This window comes from Scleropages formosus, chromosome 3, assembly GCF_900964775.1.
Source record: "Scleropages formosus chromosome 3, fSclFor1.1, whole genome shotgun sequence".
Taxonomy (NCBI): domain Eukaryota; kingdom Metazoa; phylum Chordata; class Actinopteri; order Osteoglossiformes; family Osteoglossidae; genus Scleropages; species Scleropages formosus.
The window spans coordinates 26,734,010-26,746,153 of record NC_041808.1 but is presented as its reverse complement, the minus strand read 5'-3'; the positions used below and the strand labels follow the sequence as shown (position 1 = coordinate 26,746,153).

General features: G+C 39.9%; 1 protein-coding gene across 1 annotated transcript in view; it reads right to left on the bottom strand.

The window, feature by feature from the left end:
* The window catches only part of LOC108926104 (polypeptide N-acetylgalactosaminyltransferase-like 6), a 134,451-nt gene that overhangs the window by 10,823 nt on the left and 111,484 nt on the right, over positions 1–12,144 (bottom strand). Inside the window, exon 8 of the mRNA XM_018738584.2 lies at positions 592–709. Coding sequence (XP_018594100.1) covers positions 592–709 — 118 coding nt within the window. The remainder of the gene's footprint in view (positions 1–591; positions 710–12,144) is intronic.

Here is a 12,144-nt window from a genome sequence, read left to right as displayed (position 1 = left end):
TTGAAGAAGGGTCTCAAAACGCGTGTTTTTTTCAGACACACTTCTCTCCTAATCTCCTAACAGCTTCATGAACGTCCATCACGTCATAATCACCTTTGTATTTTCAGTAAATTGTCTATGGAGCTGCACTTCTAATGTGCACCAGCAACAACTGTAGTATTGATCAAAGAGACTGTGCAATGACAGTCATGTATCTACATCTAAAGCTCTTCATCTGTTGGTGTCGTTCATTTTTGTTTACTGTGAGCTGCGTGTTGCTTTGGAGAAAAGCATCTGCTGAATGAATTAATGTAAATTAATAAGTAATGCCACTAGTATAACGTGTGGATAGACTGCTTTGTCATCCAGGGACGGCCCTGCCCAATGCCCTACGCTTCCAGGATCGACTCCAGTAAACCACAATCCTGAACTAGACAAGCGGTTACTAATAACGAATGAACGAACGAACAAACGGACGGACGGATGCATGAATGAATGAATTTGCAGAACACCAAAAGCCTTGAACTATGAATGAAGTCCCCGTTAACAACATACACACTGTACTGTCGCTTCCACTTCTAACACTACAAACCAAATCCTGGATTATCTTACTTTGAAGGAGAGTTCATACTGCTCTCCACCCCAGATTTCCAGTCCTGTGTCATAGCCACCCAGTTCCCAGAACCACTGTCGATTGACAGCAAAGAGACCCCCTGCCATCACCGGTGACCTGAAAAAGAGCAAGAGAGAAATAAAAATGAACATCTTAAGGACAAGAAAGAAGGCCCCTTGTCATTAATGTGCTACAAGAATTAGCTAACCCTTACCCTAATCTAAGTAATACAGTAAAAATACATCACAAACTTCTTGGGGTCAGGGTCAGGATGGTCCAGAGCCTGTCTTGGAAGCACATCGGGTAAGTCTAGCCTGAGCAGAGCACCCCCTGGGTGGGACACTAGTCCATTGCAGGTGAAAGATACATATCGACATTTCAGCATCTTGAATGATACCGAAACAAATCACTCAGCCCTCCGTGTGCCAAATCAATTGACGATACATGTACGTATAATTTTCATGTTGATTCAAAGAAGAACATTTTAATAAACGAATGTGTCTCAGTACAATCCCTCTTTGCATACAATCTAGGAGCATAACTTTGAACCTGCAACCCCACTATTCCATGTATTTTAGGGACATGAGTGTGAAGTCACCTTTCCAAAAGCATTATAACTATGAACATTCAGTACAATTCTATTTTATAATTTGTATTAGTTTCCTAGTTGCTGCCTTCATTCATTGCAATTTACAATGTCAGTTTTGTAAAACAAGCTACTTATCTTCATATTTACACAACTGGGTAATTTAGGTTACCTTAACCAAAGCTGGTGGAGCAAATCTAAGACCTTTTGACTGCTGGCAAAAATTTGGAAGAGCAAAGCTATTAGCATTACAACAAAGATCTGAATAACCAAAGCAATCGTTTTCCCGATCTCCATGTATGCATGTGAAAGCTGGACACTCAAGAAAGCGGACACAAGGAAAATCGACGCTTTCGAACTATAGCATTGGAGGCGAATGCTGCGCATGCCATGGACATCCAAGGTCACAAACAAGATGGTCCTAGAGTGAGTCAAAACAAAGATATCGCTGGAGGGCAAAATCACCAAGCAGCGGCTCCTATAGTTTGGTCATATCATGTGAGCTAATTTCTTGGAAACAACATTAATGCTTGGCATAGTCAGTGGGATGAGAAGAAGAGGACGCCCAAGAATCCCCTGGCTGGACATCATTAAGGCCGACACGAACATGCCCTTGAAAGAATAAAAGACATGGTTAAAAATCGTAAAGCATGGAGAATGATGACCCATAAAGAGACCGAAAGTCGGCCTCGACTGAACGGTTAAATCATCATCACCTGTTGACTGCAATATGACAGGTTCATGTGCTACATCACTTGCCTTTCTTTTATAAATTAACCATAAATACTGAGAGTGGCCTGCAAGGTAGATGGCTGATGCAGAATTCTTATGGCTGTTCAAAGGTTTAAAGTGTTACATATCATACTTTCCTCTATATTCTTATAGTGACATAAAATTTTTCCTCAGGACATGTTCACAGCTTTAAAATCCTTTTTTTTTTTTTTTTCTTTACACGAAATGTTACATTTATTTCTGACTTCTGACAAGTGTTAAGTAAAGCAGGCTGTTTGGCAATATCATGAATATATTGCTTGAATATTTTTGAGTGTTTCAGGCAGAAGTAATATATTTATACTGCTACCTTAACTCACGAGTACTTTTTAGAGGAATTTCTGGCTACTGGTAGGTATGAGGACTGTGCTGGAGTGTGCGTTAACTGCCAAACACACTGCCTTCCCAACATTATTGTGTGCATGTGTCAGTTTGAGGCCAAATGTGATCAGTTTTCCACGAATGCATTTTGTCTTATGTAACCTATCAAGTTACCGTGGTATCCAGTGGGTTTACTACCATCTGTCATCCTATATTTCAGCCATTTGTACGTGTGCAAAGTGCCATTTTTGAACGTTGCCTTTTAAGCATTAATACACAGAGTGGATTTTGGCCCTGAAATCCAGTTTTTAATGTTACTTGCATATTCCCCAAACGCAATGCACAAGATTACAGTAATCCAGAGGGTAATGAAAAAAGTACTTTTCTATTATGCATTTCAATGACTTCTAGAAAGTTCCAATCCTTTTAATATATCTGGGGTGTGAAATGCTGAAATATAACAGAAAGGGCTTAACATGCTTTCAAGTGACTTGTACTTTTAAAAATAATGTTGCGGGAGAGTGAATGTAAGGGCCAAGTGGCTCGGCAAGTATCTTCTGAGCTGCAAGCTGTCCAGACTGATGTTCTGCGGCCAATTCTTCAACCCAATTAACGTACTTGGAGGTCCACTTCAGACAGTAAGGCTCACTTTAAACTGCCATGACACAAACTTGTCTTTGGAAAGCAAACTATTTTTTCTTTTACAATGTATAAAACAGTGCAGAGTAAAATGACCATCTGCTTATGCATGTAATTTATGTGTACAAAGACAGGGCAATTTTACTATATAATTGTTTGTTTTTTTCAATTTGACTATTATTTTTTTAAAGGTCTAAATAATAATTATATGAATAATATAATTATATAAATCATCATGCATATGATACGAAGGCATTAAAATAGGACATGTAAAAGATCAAAATAAATGACCTTAGATATCTATTTAGGCAGAACACAAAAATATTAACTTTTAAGTTCATATTAGTTTTTAACGGTACAGTATGTGCTGTAGTGGAAATACAGAGAAATAATAGGAACAATCTGCTGATTGTGGTCCCTGCTTTCATAAACAATATTTCGTAGAAGCACCATTGGCATACATCTTACTGAGCAAGTCTCAGCACCTTTGAACTGTGCTTCATGATTTATGCCAAATTACCCTCAAATTACCACATTTCCACACTTCCACCACCCCAAATCCAACTTCTATTTTACCACCATGTTCTCACCAGAATTAGTACCAAAACTTTGACAGGCTGGCTGAAACACATTCGCTTCATTTTTTAAAAATCATTTTTCAAATGCTACAATTGTTTCCGTAGCTGCCTTGAGCTTCAGCAGTCTTTCCTCTGGCGGCTGGGCCTGTGGCAGATTTGTTTCCACTCAACAGGGTAAATGGTGTTTACATTACCCTCCTTTGAAATTTCCACTCCAGCACCCAATGTGCAGTTTTCTGTATACTTTTCTCCCTTGAGTTATTCAAGTTTGTTAGCTCAGAAATTCTGCCCATTACAAATTAAAGTAAAAATGAATATTTCTAACCTACAGTATACATCTTAATATTTTAAGAAGTACAATAAAATGACAATAAAATAAAAAACAATCTTTAAAGTACTTGGTGACTTCTGTACATTAACCTAAATGATTTGTCATGTCTCATAGTTAAGTGAATGGTCCTTGTGTCCAGTAACATTGGTTAATATGATTTTAGAATAAATACAGATGTTTCAGATAGTGAATTTAAAATTTTTCCCATGAATGAGCTGTCAAAACAACTCAGGGATAAAGTTGTCAAAAGGCAGAAATCAGAAGATGGGCATAAAAAATTTAAAGACAGCAGATATCCCTTTGAGCAGAGCTGAGCAGATCACTGCACTTTTTGCAAGTATGCTGTGATTGTGCTTGGAATCAGAAGGCATACAGTACCATTGAGATCCTCCCAGGGTCAAATGATTTCTCCAAATTGAAAAAGGCAAGAATGAAAACATTTCGAGGAAGATGTTTAAGAACACAGGAGCACAACACGGATCAATCACTGTGATGATGCGCTCTCTCTATGATGTGACAAAGTGACAAAGAGAAAACCTTTAATATCAAGCATGTCAAAGTGATGTTAAATCCATGTATTATGTTTCCATTTTCTGATATATTCTGGGGTTTCAAGGTAATACTTATATTTAAGCTGTTGTCAGTACAACTGTACTACGATCAGTTCAAGCTGATGTCTTATGGATGGCTGTTTTCTCTAAACAACACATTTCAAAATTTTCTCAGGCTGCCTGCTCATTCCTTTTAGAAAGAGCCCAAAATCTGAAGGCCATTTTTTCTCAATCTTGACTCCAGCACAAGGGAATAAGCTCCCTCTGTTGCTCAGAACTGCTAAATCCCTTCAAGAAGTTTAGTCTCAACACTCATCTCATTACCTTAATACCGCCAGAAGCATCTGAAAATTAGTCCTTCACTGCCTACTACTGTTATACCTATTCTCTTATTTTTGAATCAGCTTATGACTCCCAAGGTTGCCTAGCGGTGAAGAGAGTATAACAAAGTGTTTGTACCAAGTTATGGGTTGTGAATTGACAAGACAAATAATAGTGAGAGCAAACAGGAGTGTGTGTTTAATGTTCTTGTGAATGGGCAACTAATGTAAGTGTACAAAATAAAAAGCCAACAAGAAAACCTTACAAAAGTGGACAGAATGAAAAGGGCATTCGAAAAAGAAAAAGAAAAAGGCTAACTAACCAAACCTTCTAGACAAACCACTTTACAACTCCAACCCAGGCACAAAAAGGGGTTCAAGACCCAAAACAAAGTCTTACATCACCTTCCAACCTACACAACTTTTATACAACCGAAAGAAAGAAGACAGAGAAACAAAGAAATGTAAAAACAGTATAGAAGTGATACAAAAAAGAAAGAAACAAAAATATCAAAATATCAACAATAAGAAGGTAAACAGGAAGCGCAAGAGACCTATCAAAATCACACTGTAAGAGTTTTGTTAATCTACAAGCAACCTCCTGAATGGCCTCCAGGAAGTTGCTTTTCAACCAGTGGGAACGCCCACCTTTCCAGTCCAGCGAATCCCATCCATCACTCTTTGATTGACAATGATGGAGAAGTGTCACTTCCAAATGCAAGTCAGGGAAGGGAAACCAAGAAGAAAACAAAAAGGACACCCCTGTAGACATAACATAGCTAATGAGGTAGGTACTAGAATATATGCGCTATGACAAGGCAGTATCTAACAAATTAGCTGTTCTTCAGAGATAGTACATATGTATCTAAGCCCTCTGCCTCTTCTTTGCTGTAAAGTAATGCTTTTAGGCCTGGCAAAAAATGCAAGTAGGTTTTAGGTTCCTGTAAATACTGCCTGTTCTAGGGTGGCCCATGCTTAGTGGGATGAAAATGGAAAAAGAAATTACTAGGGAAGTCATGAACTGGTTTCCATTAATCACTGTGTTTTATGAAAATGATGAGCGATAATGAAAGGTAAAATTTTATTCATGCTTCATTGCAGAAGAACATCTATAGGCCTGTATCATTGATACCCCATTTTTTGGTAAAAATGGTTCAGTCCTTCCCGTAAGAAAAAAAGGAGGCTATTTAAAGCTTACTTTTTGCTCTCTAAAGAGGAAGAAGAAGAGGGGTAGATGTATATCGTTTATACTATCAATGGCAAATGTGTAGAGGACTTTTTAAAATATTATATATCGTTCTAGTTTCTCACTTATTTCAGCACTTTAATGAATACCTTTGGAACTAACAAGGTTTGTTGCGTCTTTCCACTGCCTGAAGAAATGAAGCAGAGGAAACACATTCACCCGACACTAAGGCACCAGGTGTGACAAATGATGATAAAAGATGCCAATCAGTTGTAACAATCAAACATCCTTTCGAAAACCTGCCACGACAGATTATTAAATACGTTTTTATGTATTAAATTAGCCAGTTTTGATTTTATTTGATTTTGTCCCAAATGAATGATCACTGGGCATTGGTTCTTCCTGCAAAACAAAGGATCTTGCAGTGAAGTAAAAAAGATATATGCTCGGATGAGCTGGGCATCAAGATCAATTTGTTTTCTTATACTGCTACTGCCTGGCTTCATTTGGTGTATTTAGCGTACTGTAGAAAGCACTCAGACTCAATTCAGAAAAGCGAGAGAAAGGCAAGCTATTGCCATTTATTACATAATTCTGAGGACCAGTTCAGCCAGCTGAAGGGAGAACCCTTTGTCACCATGATGGTTATGAAGCCAGCCATTTTTGGCATTATTCTGGAAGTGAGAATAGGGGAAAAAAAATCGTAAAGCTAAATAGACTTCAAGCAGCTATGATGTCAGTAATTAGCCACCACTTTAGCACTGGATTTATTGCTTGCTAGAAAAGCAAAGAAATTAGAGCATTTGATGAGAGAAGAACAACACAGCTGGGGGAGGCTGAGTCAGCCCGAGCACGGCAGTCATAACAACACGCATGATTTTTCCCGACCCAGTTCAGCCAGCTGTTTGGGGATGTGATTAGAGCACATTTGGTGTGTTATTTTTCCAAGGCGAGTTTAATCGCAGACATGCAATCATTAACAACTGCAGTAAGAGCTTTGGATCCCACCAAAGCTGTATGCAGTTTGTAAGGAGATCTTTAAAGCACATTGTCTTCACTGTTGGATGCTTGTTACTGTCTTCACGGGAGTGAAAATAAAGAACATTATCTGGAGATCAGCTTTCCCATTTAATTTGGTGGCGCTGTAAAAACCTTGCTCCTATTATATCATAAGTAATTTATTTATACTGAAAAAGTTCTGTGTTAAATGTGCTAAAACACGTGCTTTTAACGTGTAATAAAATAGTACAAAATAGTATCTTAAAAAATCCATTAAACCATTCTTGACTGAACCAAAATAGAGCAAATTAAAAATATCTCAAAATTAAATGTAATCTAAACTACAAGTATACTGTGGACAATTTTTGACTTACCCTCTTATATTATTATTATTATTATTATTATTATTATTATTATTATTACAAAGCAAATGTTTTACATACATTTACTATGTGATTAAGATACTACGAGGCTTATTGAGTTGCAAGGAATGTGTGGACCTGATCTTATATTTGATCAAGTGGTGACTGTATTGATTATTTAATTAGGCCCCATTACACTAGATGACCAAGATCAATCAGTCCAACTTTTAGGCGGGAAGTCAGGATGGGCAGGTAGCCTAATTAATCCGTGCATCTAGCCCAGCTTCTGTCACGCTCAACACGTCTCCCTGCAGACAGACTCTTGAGCAAGCTACCTAATCCAAACTGCTCTACTGAAATATACAGCTCTAAAAAAATAAGGGACTTGCACTTTGAATGCAAATATTAGCCAAGCAACCAAACATACTAATAAAATGAAAGCACTGGAAAGACAGTAGGACTGCACAAAGAGAATTTACAGCACAAGAGGCAATAGAGAGCCCTCTTCTTTCATTTGATCAAGGTTCATTGCACAATATGAATTTTTTTAACTTAACTGTACTATTTTAAGAGGAGCATTTTTTCTATAGTCCACTATATGCGGTCAATATGCCACTCAATCCATAGTTTACACACACACACACACACACACACACACCGTCCGAAGCTGCTTATCCTAAGCGGGGTCACGGCGAAGCGGAACCTAACGCGGCATCACAGGGCACAAGGCTGGAGAGCGAGGGGACACACCCAGGAGTGGATGCCTGTCCATCGCAAGGTATCGCAAGCCGGACTCAAACCCTACACCCCGGCCAAACCCGTTGTGCCACCTCGCCCCCTCCTTGGTTTACATTTATGTTTATTTATTTAGCAGACACTTTTCTCCAAAGCGACTTCCAGTGAACACTACATAGTATTATCAGCCCACACCTTATTCACCCAAGGTGTCTTCTAATACTAAATACACTACTTGCAATGAGTCACTTACCCATAGTTGTGACAAATGTAACACGTTATGTGTTTATTTTGTATATGTAAAAATATGTAATACTCCTTGTCAACATTATTACTTTCGATTAGGAATCTCTGCCCCAACCCCTTATATAGTGTGGAAGCCCTCAATCCTGTTCATTGTGTATTATACTTTGTGCTGGAGGTCTGTCGCTGAAGTTCGTCGTGTTTCGGGTAAATTTATTGTTGCTTCCACTTTTTCCCGAGGCGCATTCTTGTCGTGTAGCTGTGCGGATAGACAGACACATTCGGTTGTGTGTTTGTCTAGTTGTTTGTGGTATTTTTAATAATTTGTTTGTTAAATTGTATTTTGTGGTTTGTTAGGGCGCACGCTCACCTAAACAATTCTGTATCCCTTAGTATAGAGCGGGCGTGACTTCATCGAACAATTAATCACGTCTGTTTGTTTGTTTTGGTCGCCATTGGTGGAGTAGTTTCGATTTTGATTTAAAATGTCAGCTGACAGGAATTAGCCTGGTTTAAATAGCAGCTGGTGACCTGTAGCGGCAGCCTCTTGGTGCGAAGACAAGGGTGTCTACCTGTGGGAGTACCTCGAGAAAGGCCACCGGCAGTGCGCTCCATGAGGGATGTTGCGTCAAACATGTCGACCATCAAATTTATCTACGGCAACCAAGCCGTGTGGCATCGCCACCACCGAACACCTGGACGCTCTCGCTGCTGGAGCAACCTGGTTTATGCTCATCTGTCAAACCCTCCATCCTACTTAATTTCTCCATGGGACTCTGGAACTTTCCCACCTGCTGTAAGGAAGGCTGGATTCATACCAGCCTACGCCTCCCATCTCTCTCTGGATCTCCTGGCCCTAAGTGAAACCTGGATCACCTCAGACAACTCAGCCACACCCGCAGCTCTCTCCACTAACTACTCCTTCTCTCACACCCCTCGTCCCTTCGGCAGAGGTGGAGGCACAGGCCTGCTCATCTCTCCCCGGTGGGAATATTCTGTTCTCCCTCTACACCTGCATGATCTGTCCTCCTTTGAATGGCATGTTGTCTCTATCACTGCCCCAATCACTCTTGTTGTGGTTGTTCTTTATCGCTCTCCTGGCCCTCTTGGCTGCTTCTTGGGTGACCTTGACATCTTGTTGAGCTCTCTCCCAGGGGACAACACTCCACTGATTCTCCTGGATGACTTCAACCTGCATGTAGACGACATTCATGCAAGTGGCCTTCTGTTGCTCCTATAGTCCTTCGAGCTCTCCCTGTCCCAATCCCCTGCTACTCACAAAGCAGGCAGTTGTCTTGACATTGTATTTTCCCATAACTGTGGCAGTCCCATCCTCTCTGTCACTCCACAGCATGTCTCTGATCACGTCTTCATTTCCTTTCAATCCTGTCTCATCACTAATTCATCACCTTTTTCTGCACCCATTGTCACCTTCCGCCGCAACTTAAAATCTCTCTCAGCTTCCTGGTTTGCCTCTGCCACGCTGTCTGCTCTCCTTTCTGCTGCACAATTCTCGGAGCTATCAGCAGACGATGCCACTAACATTTTCCTCTCTGCCCTATGTTCCATCCTTGACTCTCTCTGTCCACTGTCTTCCAGACCAGCATGCCCCAGTGCCACCCCATGGCTGACTGATATGTTATGTGCTAACAGCACCAAACTCCGGGCTGCAGAGCGAAGATAACGAAAATCCAAGACTCGTTCGGACCTGGATGCCTACAAATTATTCTTAGCTACTTTTCACTCTGTTGTCTCTTCAGCTAAAACTACCTTCTTCCACAACAAAATACAATCTGCTACTAAAAAACTGCACAGATTCTTTGCCACCTTCTCATCCCTCCACCACCTCCTCCTCCTTCTTCTCTCATTGCTGATGACTTTGCTTTGTTTTCCAGAGACAAAGTCAAAGCAATCACTGACAAGTTCTGAGCATAACCCTGCTTGGTTCGCGCTGGACCTCCCTGTGAAGCTATGCTCTCCAAATTCAAGCCACTCTCTAAATCTGAAATCTCCAACCTCCTGATATCACACAGAGCCACCACCTGCACGTTTGATCCGATCCCATTGCCTCTCCTCTACTCTTTTCTCTGCACTGGTCTCCTATAGCTGCCCAGGTCAAATCCAAGACTGTGGTTATTGTCTACAAATGCATCAATAGAACAGCTATTTACAAGACTTGATCAACCGCTACACCCTAACCAGCCCCCTTCACTAGTGTACTTCTGCTCTCTTGGTGGTCCCGCACATGAAAAGTAAAGCATGGAGGTTCTCGGCTCTGGCTCCGTTGTGGTGGAATGACCTCCCCCTCTCATTCAGAACTGCTGAAACTCTGTCTACATTCAAGAAGGGTCTGAAAACTTACCTTTTCCAGCCTCATTTTACCCAAGATCATTCCAGCTCATTTATGGTGTAAATGTTCATGCACCATAACTTTATGATCATCCCCAGATAAGCCTTTACACAGCCGCTACTCCTGTATTGCATGTAAATGTTTGTGTACCTTAAAAGAATAAATAAATAAAAAGAAATCAAATTTTTTAGGAAGATTATCAGGTTTCATCTATCCTGCGCTTTACGCACCTACTTGAGTGATGAACATCAGTGCATCAAGTGGAAAGTAACAAATTAGGTTTACTTAAGAATCACGTCTGCAACTATGTCTCTTTCTCCTAATGTAATGCACAAATTGTATTTTCGCTGAGATGTACATCGCTTTGGAGAAAAGTGTCTGCTAAATGAATAAATTTAAATTATTGTAAAAAAAAAATTTCTCATATCTTTTTTTGTCACTTAGCCTCATTATTACTTTTGAAACGCACTGTTGTTCATCCTGAAATGAATGCTGCCTTTAAGAAAACTTCTACATGTAAATATATACACACATTAGAAAGATTTTTTTTTCCTTTTCTTAATATTTGCTGTTATTTGACAGACCCAGACACAGCATGGGGAAGTTAATCCCTGTGCCTTTGAAATAATCAACACTCACCACCTGATTTTTTTCCTCTTTAAACAAATTTTCAAGGGCTTATACATGCATGATTGTTTTATATATTCCATCCAAATTGACGCATGCCCTTTTTAATTATTTAGTGTAATCTATGGGCCACTTTCGCGAGGAGGTGACCAAGTGTACCACTTTGTTCACCCTGTCATTCTGAAAAAATTTAACTGTGATTTAAGATAGGGATATTATGCAGTTGGAGGGTCAGCTGTCAAGAAAAGATATGTGGTTTTCATTGCAGCATGATGTGTTGTGAGAGCGTGTGAAAAGGCTCAACTGTGTGCGTTTCATTGTTAATGTGTGAGTGTTGGCAGCCCTGGTTCAATGATGAGAGCAAATAAAATCTGCTTTTGCGCAATGGTTTTCTTAAAGCTGTGTAGATTTTGGCTGCTGTGCTTGTGTGGGACCTGGAAGTCCATGCCTATTCTACATTTTGCTCCTGATGATCTCTTGACACACGATAAGAGGTAATTTCCACAACATTTTCTAGTAATGCAGGTGTATCTGAACATGAATTCAGTGCCATGGTTACTGAAAATCCAGTCTTGTAGAAACCTCAGCTCCTCTTTTATGAATGAGAAGTTATGTACTTGTCCACTTTAATCTATTATTGGCATACCTATATGATAATGACCCAAAGGGAGTGACATTAGCATAGAAATATGATGATACAAATCTGAGGTATAGGGAAGCTCAGCATAAGTGCTGAGCAGTGGAGAAGTCAGTTTAAGGTAATCCTTGAAAAGTGCTCTATTCCCTCCTGTTCACTGCACCTCAGTTTAAATGAAGCTGGGGACAACTGAGCAAAAAGATTCATATTCTCACATGATCAGATCATGTAGTAAATTAATTTTGATCCAGATGGTGAATTCCTTTCAAATCCTTTAAAAACCAGGTTCTCTACAGAGAGCGTACCTTCCAAATTA